The 13839-nt window shown below is 31.0% G+C and overlaps 3 protein-coding genes across 3 annotated transcripts; 1 reads left to right on the top strand and 2 right to left on the bottom strand.

The window, feature by feature from the left end:
* Positions 1-6221: 6221 nt before the first annotated feature.
* Positions 6222-7804, bottom strand: LOC120270122. Its single transcript, XM_039277140.1, has 3 exons — positions 7497-7804; positions 7336-7425; positions 6222-7251 (listed from the first exon to the last, which is right to left on the bottom strand). Exons 1-3 carry the CDS (start codon positions 7566-7568, stop codon positions 6304-6306), a joined length of 1110 nt encoding a protein of 369 aa, XP_039133074.1. The 5' UTR covers positions 7569-7804; the 3' UTR covers positions 6222-6303.
* Positions 7805-8992: 1188 nt separating this feature from the next.
* Positions 8993-9902, top strand: LOC120270820 (protein IRX15-LIKE-like). The gene has a single exon (XM_039277885.1). The coding sequence runs from the start codon at positions 8993-8995 to the stop codon at positions 9758-9760; it is 768 nt and encodes a 255-aa protein (XP_039133819.1). The 3' UTR covers positions 9761-9902.
* An 830-nt stretch (positions 9903-10732) lies between these two features.
* On the bottom strand, positions 10733-11954 carry LOC120270351. Its single transcript, XM_039277352.1, has 2 exons — positions 11797-11954; positions 10733-11714 (listed from the first exon to the last, which is right to left on the bottom strand). Exons 1-2 carry the CDS (start codon positions 11952-11954, stop codon positions 10733-10735), a joined length of 1140 nt encoding a protein of 379 aa, XP_039133286.1.
* Between the last annotated feature and the right edge of the window lie 1885 nt (positions 11955-13839).

Here is a 13839-nt window from a genome sequence, read left to right on the forward strand (position 1 = left end):
TATAAGTAACTCATTAAGTATTTTAAACGAGGGATTTTAATTTTTCCTACTTACGCCCTTGTAAAATTTAAATTTATTAATATATATATATATAATAAATTTAAATTTTATATAGTTTAAAAATAAAAAGAAAAATTCCAAAATCCCTCATTTAAAACCCTTTTAAGATATATATATATATATATATATATATATATATATATATATATATATATATATATATATATATAATTATATACATATATCTTAAAAAGGTTTAAATGAGGGGGTTTGGATTTTTTCTTTTTACTTCCTAGACAATTTAAAATTTAAAATTATTATATATCTAATTATATATCTATATATAATTATATATATAAATGAATATATTAAAAACAGGATCGGATTCGGAAATCCGGTTTTTAATTTTTCCCTAACCGTATCCGATCCGGTCTTCACCTTAAAAATTTAGACCGGGTACCCGACACTCTTTTTCAGATTGGATACCCAAAAAATTCGGATAAAAAAACCGGATATCGGATCGCATCATCGGATCCGGATTTTTTTGCTCACCCCTAATAATTACTAATATGTAAATAAAGTTTGAAATTAAATATTCAAAAACAATTGCATACAATCGAAAGTGAAATACAAACTTGTCATGATCTAGACCTACAAATAAAATCTATGAAGAAATTGTGTGAATATAAGGGGCAAAGAGAAAGATGACATATAACATGATAGTGGGGTGCATGTGGTTTAGTGTTGAAGGAGAATATGGGTTGATAAATTTGATTTTATAAAGATGCCAATTTGATAAATTGATATAAAACAATATATATGAAAGAAAAATTAAAAAAAAACAACTAAAAGACCATAATTACTAAGAATGTGTAAATAAAATTTGAAATTAAATATTAAAAAATAATTGCATACAATCGAAAGTGAAAAATAAACATGTCATGATCTAGACCTACAAGAAAAAAAATCTATAAAGAAATTGTGTGAATATAGGGGCAAAAGAAGAGATGACAAATAACATGGGGGTGCGTGTGGTTTAGTGTTGAGGGAGAATATAGGTTGATTAATTTGATTTTGTATAGGCACCAATTTGATAAAGTTGACAAGAAATAAAAAAAAAAAACCTTAGAAATTCTATAGAAGCATAGGCATGTGATTGCAATTTTTGGAGTATTTTATGTTTTAGTATGATTAGGAACCATATGGCTAAAATCCCTGATCTCAATATGCATAAATAAAATTAATTTAAAATACATACCTGATCAGATCTTCACGAATACTAGTAGAGCTTTGATCTTAATAGTAGAGGAAGATGACACACAAAAAACAAAATTAGGGCGTAATAAAAAAAACAAGAATAAATATTAGAAGTATCTTAAAATTAAGGAGGGAATTGAAATTTTTTATTTCCCTCCCGAATAACAGAAGGAGGGAATTTAAAGTATTTTACTTTAATCCAAAATAAAATTATTTAATTATTTTTTATCCAAAAAATATATGGTGGGATTAAAATTATTTTATTTCCTTTGAAAAGAATTAAAGCAAAAATTAACCAATATTTATTTATCTTACAATTTTAATATTTTGTTTTGGTTTTTTTTAAAATCAATTTTACATATAAATTTAACAATGTGACTTATAATGTGAAAGATTAATTTTGAGTCCACCTTTTAATATAAATATATTTTTTTCATATTGGCCAGAAATTAAAATATCCCATCTAGTTCATGTTTTATTGGGGGTTTTTGAATATTTACATTTAAATTTTGATTTAATAGATATTTATGCTTTTGAAATTTACGGGTGTCCTAATGTTATAAATTTTATAATTAAAATTTTTCAAAGTAAATATTATTGATGCATCTATGATTATGTTTTTTCTTTAACAAATATCTATGATCATAATTTTACAAGGATGTTTTACCCTAACTAAATTGGATACAAAACTTGATAATATTATTTAGACATCTTGACCGAATTGAAAACATAATATAATATAATATAATTACATAAATATAATTATATTCTGCATATAATAAATAATGTTAAAAAAAACCTTGAATCAATTTTTATTTGGATCCGTTCATTCGGTTCAATTAAAACGACAATCCTAATTGGGTTATTGTTTTACAAAATCAGTCTAAAAATTTTTATGATTTACCAATAAAAGGTTTGAAAAATGTTAATGCAATGCATATTGATGAGGAAGTTTTTAACAAAATGTATCACAAGACTATCGTGAATTTTTAAGCACAGTTGAAGAGGATGATGGCTTAATAAATTTGGGGAGAAATAGTGTGAATGTTTTTCAGCTTTTGCCTTTGATATTAATCTTATTGATGAAACTTTAGTAGAAGTAGATACAAAATCCGATCCTGATACTGATGATGAAGATTTATTGCTATGAGCAAATTATACTATGCTTGCAGACTAAAGATAATATTACTTTCAGTTTTTTTAAAATTTTTTAAATAAAATATTTATCTTGTTTTTCATTTATTATTTTAATTTTTTTTTTGTAGATAAAAATGAAGAAAGACTCAGGTTATCTTTTTTATGTAGCTACCAGAGAGATCCAAATAGAAATAATTTTTATTTAGCTAGTTACTTTTGATTTTTTTTTTAAGTGTTGAATGGTGAACTAATTATGACCATATTGTATTTGATGAGAATGTTATTTGAAGGGATTTTAGGAAATGAGTGTTTGGCTTTCTCTTTCACAATAAAGAGTCTAATGTCGATTGTTTTTTCTCCGAAAGCTTGTAAAAATATATTTTCAACCTTTTAGGGTGATGGCAAGCATGAATATGAGCATGGAAAGAATCTCTCCTATTATTAGTGTTTTTCATATTAATTCCCGTTGCATAATATAATTTGAAGAGAATTTTGACTTTCACTGTCATTTTTTTTAGATTTTAATTTATTTTGAATAAATTTTCATGCAATCTACTCATTACATAAAGCATTTTAGATTTATTATTACCATATTTTTGCTATATAAAAGGAGTTGAATTATTATTTTTTAAAAAAATAGATGGATATAATATAATAATTGATTTTCTATAACAATTTAAATTGTAACTTGTATTCTTGCTTTTACCAAAGTCTCACTTTTCTTGTGGCTCTTTAATATATATATATATATATATATATATATATATATATATATAGCTATGGGATATATATTATCAAGTATAGCTACAAAAAGCTATACTCATAACATATTAAATTTTAAAATTATAATTTGCCATATTTATAGTATTTTTGTAGCTGTATATTAATAAATAGCCACTATTATCTTAATGTGGCTAGTATTTAAATTTTAAAATCATTATTGCTACAAGCAATAAATATTTGTAGCTAGATAAGCTATTTTGCTATAATATATTATTGTGGCTAAAAATAGGGGATAAAAACTTAGTCATTGCCACAAAATTAAGATATCGAAACAAAAATGATCTATTACTATGAATTAATGATCACCGTAACTGAAAAATCTAATCAAATTATATATAGCTACAAATGACTTTGTCTATAGTTATTGTAATGTTCTAGCTATGAAAATATCTTTTGCGTCTATGAAATTGTAACTATAGATAAAGATTATTGTTTATATAAAACATCTTTTATATAGTTCTATACATGATTATTATACATATATATAGATTCTAATTTATTTGTATATTTTTAAGTAATGTTAAAGTTAAAATGAATTTTTCAAAGACGAACCATAATTCTATTTCAAAATATTATCGTAAAAAGTACTTGGAATAGAATTAAATTTAATAATTTAATATATTTTCTAAATGTTATACAATGATAATATATATTTTCCTGGACTAACTATTGTTATTAATATATATATTTAAATATGTAAATAGGATAAGTTTAAATTGTTTTAAATATTTTTTTATATAATATATTTTTTATATATTTTAAATTTAAAAACGGAATTATGTTCCGTTTCTAATTTAAAAACCGAATAGAAAAAGAACACAATCCGGTCTCTAAATTAGCAATTGATTAGAAATTTCTTCCATTTCTAAATTGAAAATGGATTGGAAACCGACTTATATTCATTTTCTAAGTTAGAACCGGAAATTTATTCCGTTTCTAATTTAGAAACAGAATGTAATTTTACTTCTAACTTGAATCTAATTAGAAACGGAATCAATCCGTTTCTAAATTTATGTTTCTAATCATATATATTTTTGTAGTGATATGGTGGCTAACGTTTTCAAAATTATTTTTTTAAGTGAATGAAAAAGAAAAAAAACCCACCAAACATGCAAATATATATATATACACACACACACACAAAGAGGTGAGAAGTTAATTGGCGAGTTGATATGAAACGAAACCTTCTAGTTTTTTGTTTTTAATTAGAAATAGAATAAATCTGTTTTTAACTTTTTTTTTTCTAATTCAACAAAATCTTATGGTGTTAGTAGACGAACAACTCACTTGTTGTTTATTTACTTGTAATACACCAGCGCTAGTTCAACCAAATCGAAGGGTTAGACTTATGATTTTTTAAAATCATAAATAATATTCACCAAGTGAGAGTTTTGAGAGCCAATTAAGTTTGATACTCTTTTTATAATGTTATTGATTATTTGCAAAATTCATCTTGTTATCCTTCTATGATTTTTCACCTTTTTGTAATTTTTGACATAAATTTGTGTGTTATTCCATGCATTTTTTTCTTGGCATTTTATTATATATTTTCGATCTATTGGAGTGTGATTGCACCTTTATTTATCAATAAAAATAAAGTTTTATTCCATCTAGGGTTTGGAATATTCCTAAAAGATATTATAGAAAACATGTACGAAATCTTCCAAAATTGTCATATTCTGTTGTGATTTATGAATTGGAATGCACCCCTCAAGCTCGCCTTCTACAGCTGTTTGTGAGCATGAAAATGTCAATTTTATAAAAGGAAAGTGTGTCCATCAATTAATGCTCTGAATTGGCAAATATGACAAGAATATCTACTTTGATTTTGTATAACTAAGTCTAAATATTTTATCAGTAAAAGAAATTTATAAACTATATGATTTTAGATTTTATTAAAAAATATAAACTAAAAATATGTTTTGCTTTAACCAAATTTAGAGCTCTGAAATATTGTGACTTGTGAGAGTGATTTGATCCCTCCATTGCTAACTCCACAGAGAGATTATCATCACTCTAATGTGAAAGATGGATTGAATGATTGTCAATTATTTTATTATTCTTCGATATAATATATCATTCAATTGAAGTAGAGGTTTATGAAAACAACAATAATATTATTTGTATCAATTAAATTTATTAAATATGCTAATTTTTTTCCTTTAAATCAACAGTATAATCCTCTCTAATAACTTGAAAAACTCTGATGTTGTGTGAAGAATTAAAACGTCTATCAACAATAAATAATATTTTTGAATATTATTAATAAGAATAGCAATATGTATATCTTTGCTCATATTATAAAGTAAATATTTTTAAAATACAGATATTAAAAAATGGATGTAAAAGATACATGAAATATAAACAAGCTTTAATATTGCACAATAAAAATAGTCTATTTAGATTGACTATTTTTTTAGTTTACACATTTGTGTATTGCCTTGTCTTCTCGTAATATTCACAATATATACTGAAATAAACTATAAATACTAGATATGACCTCAGTTCCCATAATAGCTTGGGTCAAGATCAATTAATAAGATAACAAGGGATATGCCTTATTATAAAAAAAAAGAAATAGTTCATATCACCATCCAAAGTTCCCAAATGACCACTCAAAAGCATAATGGAGGTAAGGATACATAGATAGCCTGGAAACTTTCATAGAAGCTTCAATCCTCAAAAAAGTGTTGTGAGTTATTGTATTTATAAGAGTAATTTATAAACGGTGAAAATCTTTCTTTTACCTGCCTCCTTCTTAATGAGAAGAAACTGAAGGCTTTTATCTTTTTAGTTGCGTTGTTGCTCAATTAAGTCTTGAATGAGCCCTGCTAAAGTTGATGCAAAATAAACTAATTTTAATCTCACGTTTCTGAGCTGCATATCCTCATTTAGCCATTGGATCAAATTAGACTTTCAGATAACCATCTTGTCATAAGGTGTTCCATAAATATGTGCAGTTTTAAAAATGTTGATGAATTAAGAGTATGCTATAGATAGACAGATAGATGAAATTCTACTATATACTTGCAACATTGCATTACTTAAAATAATAACCAGTTTCAATTGTCCAAAATTTCATAGGCAACTAATACAATATTAAGATCAACTAGAAGAACATGTTGTTCAAGGTGAAGGAGCAGTATCAAAAGATTTCCTCCTAACCAAGAGACAAGTAATCTTTGAAGGTTGAGCATGAGTATTATTAAGAGTAGAGAGAACAAAATCCGGTCGATGAAGTGCGAGACTCAACCGATCTTCACCAACAACAAAACTGGTTGCGTCGAGCAGAACATGCCATGAATTTCGGTGAGCCTCAGAAACCCAATGCATTGAGTATCTTGTGCCTCTAATCTCTGCAGGATAAGAGAACAACCCTTTAGGACTATGTTTGCATTTCCTCCTGAAGTACTGACTTAGCTGTGATCCTTTGATCCTTAAATCCAACCATGTCTCTGGTGAACATATCACCTTTGAATCTTTATATGTCGCAAACTCTCGAATATAATCCGAGTCATCTTCAATTATAGTCATGTAGTAGTTATATTTGAAAAAAGGATAACTTTCTCCAACAAGCATCATGGCATCTTTGTAACTTGGAGTGAAGAGAACAAGGTACTGATCTTCAGTTAGACCGCAATGCCTTAGTACTCTGTTTCGAGCTTGAATTTCTGGTATTGAAATGAAACTACCCGGGAATGATGATTTTTTCATTAGTATGTCTAGCAATCTTGATGGTTCTAGTTGAGTTTTGTCGAGCTCAGGGTGTGTGCTTCCAAATGATGGCGAAGCAGATGGTTCGCGGAATGTTCCTCTAGGCGATTTCCGCCTATCATCACCGTTGTTCACCGGAGACACCTCGCCATTGTTATAGCAGAGTGAATAGAGGTCGGTTTTATCGCCTTCTTGGATTAAACCATGGGAGTATTGTGGGTACTTTGCATTCACATATTGTTCGACATATTGCATCTCCATCGGTGTTATCGGCCCTGACCATCTCAAGTCGAGCCCGTGTAGTGTTGATATCGCTTCTGCAACTATCTCCGGCGGTATGAATTCTCGCGGACATACTTTCTGTTTATGTTCGAATATAATTTATCCGACAATGAGTGAGAATTACATAGAGAAATAAAACAAAAGAGAGCACAAAGCATTTACCTTCACAACCATACTGTTTGGCCTTGTACTCGAGAGTTTCAATTTAAGTATTGACTTCAAATCGAATTCTTCGACTTCTCCTACCAAAGGCTGATTGAAAAGCACAGGAAATTTTGTTATGTATTGATCCTAGAAATAAGAGTGTATGTGTGTGAGCATACCTCAGACTCTTGATGCAGAACAATCTCTTCTTCAACATTTCTGCCCATAATTATTTCTTCTTCAGCTCTCATTAACCGAAAAATAGAATACCGAATGAGGAGATGTGTTTGTTGTAAGGTTGAGTGGCTGATAAAGATATTACAAGAAGGCGAAAATACGAAAACAGCTTGCTTGATTGAGACAACAGCAATCTACCTTGTCTTTGTGAACTATAAATACATAAAATAGGTGATAAACATCGGCTACAAACAAGGCAATCTAGCATTAATGTTTCAAAAGTTAACTATGAGCAGTAAGGAAACAACAGAGGAAGTTTCTTTCGCACCGAAACTGAAAATTAAATACATATAAACTTGACAACTTCAATGCTTTCTATTCAACATTTTAGACAAAGTTTGTACTCAACCAATCCAGTACCATTAATTATTTGATTAAACAACATGATAATTAATCAATTAATTAGCAATGTAAGCAAGAGATTAAATTACAAGGATGGTGACCATTTGGGCAGCATCTGCAGTTATGAAAGGGATGGGACCCTGTCAAACACTTGATAATTTGGAATTGATTTGGAATCTAAATAGCAGACAATGATATCATATGAAAGAAGGAAAATTAATTATCTAAATGAGATGAAAAGTAAATCGAACGCAGTTTCGTGGTAGCTTCCAATCAATTAGTATTTGATTAGATGACTAAATAAAAAAAAGTTTTATATCACCATCAATGTTTAATTCTTTTATCAGCAACTTGCAGAAATATGCCATCACATAAGATGCTGAAATCTGAAAGGTACATGCAAACAAGATGCATATGACCTACAACTGATGTTAATTAATTCGATTGAGAAATTTTCTCATCCAATGGAATCGATCCATGAATGATGAAGATTGGTTCAACAATAAGTTTATTAATGTAGAGTAAGTATAGCGGCATTGAAAAATATTTACCATTGAAATAAACTGAAACATAATATGAGAGAATTTTTCTCTGCGTTTTTCTTCAATGTGTGTTTTTAGGATCGAAGAATATTACTGATGAAGTCAATGATCAAATCCAATCAGCATATGACAGTAATGTTTTGGCTAAGAAACTCTCAATAGTTGCGAAGTCGGCTATTCAAAGTTGGTATCTAGTAAGCATCATAATTAAAAAACGAAACCAAATAATCAATAAGTAATAAACAATAATTCCAGAAAGAAGACTGATTAGGTGCCTAATTATCATATAAATAAATCGCTTTCAAGATTTTTTTAACATTGGATCTTGAATGGAAGATGCGGATTCCTTGAGTTTATACTTAAAAAAAAAAAGGAAACTTGTTGCTGATTAATTCTTGTTGACAAGTTACCCAAATTGAATTCTTACAAAACACTCAAATGAACAACCAACTCGAGAAATTCAACAACAGAAAACATCTGCCTTAATTCACAAGAAATATTCAAGCAATAATAATAGAAACAACAACAAACGAGAAGGTAAGAGTGGAGAAAAGATGAAATTTCCGATGAAAAAACTCATATCAATTCTCTTCCTCATCATCTCAACTATTTGTTTCATTAGACTTTTCATAATAACACTCAGCACGAGTTCTGCTTTTCATCAAAACCCCCAACTTTTGCCTTTCAAAACCACAATTGATGAGGAAAGCCTTAGCTTCAAAGAATACAATCTTCTCTCAAACCTCATTGCAAGAAGAGCTCCTTGCAAACTTCTCATCTTTGGATTAAATGCTCAATTGTTTAACCTCTCATTGTTAAACAAAGGTGGTAAAACCGTATTCTTGGAAGACAATGCCGACAAGCTTAAGAACAAGACTTGGAAAGCCAATGCTGTGCATGTCTACAAAGTTCAGTACCGTGGCAATGCAAATGAAGCATTTGAGTTACTCAAGTTTGCTAGAGAGCACAATGCATGCAATTTAGAAGTTAAACTTCATATAGACAGTTGCAAATTAGCAATAACTGAATTGCCCAGAAAAGTGTATGGGAAAAAATGGGATGTTGTTGTGATTGATGGACCGAGAGGAGATAAAGCAGAAATGCCAGGAAGAATGAGAGTGATCTACACAGTTGGAGTGCTTGCAAGAGCTGGAAATGCTACAACAGATGTTGTTGTTCATGATGTAAACAGGATGATTGAAAAATGGTATTCTTGGGAGTTCCTTTGTCAAGAAAATTTGGTTTCATCCAACGGTAAACTTTGGCATTTTCAGATAAAAGGTGGCTTCAATTCAGGCTCATTTTGTCATGATACTATTTAATTTTTCACTTATTTTTTAATATGAATTTAATAGCTTCGTTCTTTTTCTGTAGAAACATGTTGTACACTAAAAGTTAGTTTTGGGTTCAAGATTTAGATATGATAATAAGCATAATGTTTTCTATGTCATGTTGCAACTTTCAGTAGAATATCTTACATTTTAATTTTATGTTTTTTTTATGCCATTTTAATATGAACTTAATAGCTTCATTTTTAGCAGAAATATGTTCTAACTAAAATTAAAAATTTAGATTCATGATTATGAATACAATATATTCTATAAAATTTGATATCTTTTTCAAAATATAGCTGAAAATACACCTAACAGAGTAACGAGTGTCTTTTTTATTTTCTTATTTTTAAAACTCTTAGATTGGGCACAAAATTATTATTTCAAATGTAAAAGCTTATCATGCTTTGTTTTTTCGGGAGCTCGAGAGCTAATTTTATTAAACAAAAGTTCAAAGATTACATCACAAAGAAGACAAACAACAATAAACACAGGATTTAGACGGTGGAGGTTATTCCCAGCAAATATGGCTAAGGCAGACGCTGGACCATTCCAGCGAGAAGGAATGGTAATCATAGAGGGATTACCCATAATATCAAGCAAGTGAGAGATGTCGGAAAGATGCTACGCAAACCGCCAAGTGGTAGGATTACAGCCATCCAACAGAGCTTGAGATATATCATGGTTGCAGTGAAGGATGCGACGAATATCCGAGATGCTCGATCGGAAGAGGTCCAAGAGCAATGCAAAAGAGCTTTGATACCCGCTTCAAAATGAGAATTTGCTTTTGAATGTGCAAAGAACCTCGCATAAGAGATAACATAGTTATGATTTGTGATAAAAAAACCCCGACTTACCAAGCTTACTGTCATCGATCCATCTGTGGGCATAAAAGAGAAAGAGGCCATCAAAGATGGAGAAATTATTGAGGAGGAGCCTTCGTCCCAATAGAGAGAAATTTTCCTACATAAATTCCTGGACATGGATAACAACTTTAGAAAGAATGTTAGAAAACTTGGGTTTGATATTGTTGAAGATGAGATCACAGCGAGCCTTCCACAAAAACCAAATAGTGGCAGCAATAACAGATACAATATGAATAGAAAAGTTATAATCAGAGATCCATAAACCAGCAGAAATTAAATCAGGGAAGGAAATATTAATGCCAAGGTTATAGTTTAGCAAATTCCAAACCAACTGTGCACAACGGCTATCTAGAAAGATGTGATCAATGGATTTAGATTCAATGTTGCAGAAAACACATAAAGTATGAGGTCCAATATTGATGCTATTGAGAAAATCAATAGTAGAGATGCGACCATGAAACATAAGCCAGATAAAATGCTTAACGCGCGGAGCAACATACAACTTCCAAAGCTTATCCCAACCTCGCCAAGCCATAGTTGAATCAGAGTTGTGATTTAAATGATAATAGATGGCAGATGATATTTTAAGGTTAGAGGAATGAGGTTGCCAAACCCAGTAACTATTTCTCTCACAATCATAGGCACTAATGCAAGGAATCAAAGGACCTAAGAAGTTTCCAAAAATTAAACAGAGAAAACCATGATTCCACTGGCCATTATCAATCAAATCAGATAAATGATAAGCATTCAGATCAGTGTTAACATTTAAATAAGTAGGCTTGAAAGCAAGAGGAATTTCAAATAACCAAGGATCAAACAAAAAAGAAGTCTGAGTTGGATTAAAGGATTTGATCCACAGATTCTGCTTAAGAGTGCTAGCTGTTCTACAGAGACCTTTGAAAAACCAGGAGCAATTTGCAGGGATATGATCAGTCCAGAAGTTAAGACGACCGTACTTATGGCGAGCAATATCAACCCAAAAGATAATATCTGAATTCAGGTATTTAAACACGTTTTTAGCCATAAGGGAAGTCTTGGCATAAGAGAGGTTATGAAGACCCAAGCCCCCCTCAGATTTACTGTCAGAAATACAACTCCAATTCATGGCATGGATGCCCTTTCCATTGCCCCCTTTAAACCAAAAGAAAGTCCCTGACCAACCTAGAAATCTCCTGGAGAACCGAGTCAGGAACAGGATAAGCAGACAAATAATAGGTGGGAATAGAGAGAATAGAAGAGTTGATAAGGATGGACTTAGCAGTAGAGGAAAGTTTATAAGTTTTCCAGCGGGAGCACAAATTTTTAATCTTGTCAATCATGGGTTTAAAGGAGAGAACACTAAGTTTTTTAGGAGCAATGAGAATGCCCAGATAAGTCATAGGAAACTGGGCCTGGGAGAAGCCAGAGATGGAAGATATACTCTTAGCGACATGTTTATTGAACCAGGAAGGGAGAAAGATTTGCGTTTTAGTTTGATTAGGACATTGACCAGTTAAACGAGATTAGATGGAAAGACAAAGTTTTATGTTGCGGACAACAGATCTGGAAGCTTTAGTAATCAAAATAATGTCATCAGCAAACATTAAATGATTAAAATTTGAATTCATGGCACAATCAAATCCAGGAATCATATTAGAAGAAAGGGCATGATTTAAAATGGCTGAGAAATTCTGGGTAGCAAGAATGAACAGGAGGGAGGATAAAGGATCCCCCTGACGAATACCTCTAGAGGATTGGAACCAAGGAGAAGGGACACCATTAACCAAAATAGAGAAGGAGGAGGAGTGAAGGATAGCTCGGATCCAGGAAATCCAGGTCTCAGGAAACTTCATCTTAGTAATGGTTGCAAGAATTGCACTCCAAGCAAGAGTATCATAAGCCTTCTCAATATTAAGGTTAATAAGCATCCTAGGGGTGCTATTACGATCAAACTCAAGGGAATGAACCACCTCCTGAACAGCTATAATATTATCAAAAGTACCTCTTTCCGATATGAAACCAGCTTGCTCTCTACCTACCAACATAGGAAGAACAGGCTTGAGTCGATTGGAAAGAAGTTTTGAGATAATTTTATAGCAGACATTGCATAACGAAATGGGTTGATAATACGAAACCAGCCGGTGATTCAATTTTTTAGGTACAAGAGTAATATAAGTTCTGCCCCAGGAGGAAGGGAGGTGAGAAGTGTGCAAAAAATGTCTAATAGAAGCAACCAAAATATCACCAATATCATCCCAGAAAAACCGATAAAACTCAATATTAAACCCATCCGGACCAGGAGATTTACCGGTAGGAAAATCAAGGAGAGCAAGATAAATTTCGTCCTTTGTAACTTTCTTTATAAGATGTTGGCCAGAATCAAAGGGAATACTAGGAAGATCATCGGGAAGCGCACATAGAGTAACATTAAAATCATCATGAGAATGAGAACTAGGACTCGACCAAAGAATAGAATAAAAACTCATGAAAGCATGCTCAATACTAGAATGATTAGAATGACAGTTACCAGCAGGGTCTGTAATGTGAGATATGAAATTGTGATGGGCCCGAATGCGAGCAGATTTGTGAAAGAAATTTGTATTTTTGTCGCCATCACAAACCCAAAGGAGACGCGCGCTAAGCCCATTTGATAGAAATTTGACGTTGTATAGCTGCAAGCCTAGCATACTGAACAGACAAGTTAGTTTGAGAAACAATATTATCATCCATATTTTCTAAATTACTAATAGTGGTTTCTGTCTGTTTAAGAGCAAAGTCCAAAGAATTAACACCAATATGCTTCCAGGAGTTAAGTTTAAACCGAGTGTAAGAGAGTAAATGTGAGAATATGTGAAGAGGATTACCATGAGCAGGAGACCGAAAATCTTCTCTAACAGTATCATGACAACCAGTAAACTCCAACCAATAATTTTTAAATTTAAACAAATAACGAATAGAAGTATCATACAAAGAGACCGATAAAACAAGAGGAGAATGATCCGAGAAACTACGAGAGAGATGGGATAGAGAATAATTCTTAAACCGAGAGATCCAGTCTAAGTTAACAATACCGCGATCTAAAAGAGCCCAGTGACGAGCTAAACCACGCTGATTATTGCACCACGTAAAGGGGGGGGGCCAGAAGAGTTAAGATCAAAAAGATTATTAGAGTCGACAAACTACGAAAAAAAGAGGCTTTCCGGGAATAGTAATAAAAACGACCAC

This window comes from Dioscorea cayenensis, chromosome 10, assembly GCF_009730915.1.
Source record: "Dioscorea cayenensis subsp. rotundata cultivar TDr96_F1 chromosome 10, TDr96_F1_v2_PseudoChromosome.rev07_lg8_w22 25.fasta, whole genome shotgun sequence".
Taxonomy (NCBI): domain Eukaryota; kingdom Viridiplantae; phylum Streptophyta; class Magnoliopsida; order Dioscoreales; family Dioscoreaceae; genus Dioscorea; species Dioscorea cayenensis.

What these genes read in the sequence shown, in the direction of transcription:
- LOC120270122 (XM_039277140.1), bottom strand. Translation starts at nt 7,568, where the DNA reads ATGAGAGCTGAAGAAGAAATAATTATGGGCAGAAATGTTGAAGAAGAG. An exon ending in TTCTGCATCAAGAGTCTGAG is followed by an intron (nt 7,426 to 7,496) that starts GTATGCTCACAC and finishes CTTTTCAATCAG; the next exon opens with CCTTTGGTAGGAGAAGTCGA. An exon ending in CAAACAGTATGGTTGTGAAG is followed by an intron (nt 7,252 to 7,335) that starts GTAAATGCTTTG and finishes GAACATAAACAG; the next exon opens with AAAGTATGTCCGCGAGAATT.
- LOC120270820 (XM_039277885.1), top strand. Translation starts at nt 8,993, where the DNA reads ATGAAATTTCCGATGAAAAAACTCATATCAATTCTCTTCCTCATCATC.
- LOC120270351 (XM_039277352.1), bottom strand. Translation starts at nt 11,954, where the DNA reads ATGATTGACAAGATTAAAAATTTGTGCTCCCGCTGGAAAACTTATAAA. An exon ending in GTTCTCCAGGAGATTTCTAG is followed by an intron (nt 11,715 to 11,796) that starts GTTGGTCAGGGA and finishes TATTTCTGACAG; the next exon opens with TAAATCTGAGGGGGGCTTGG.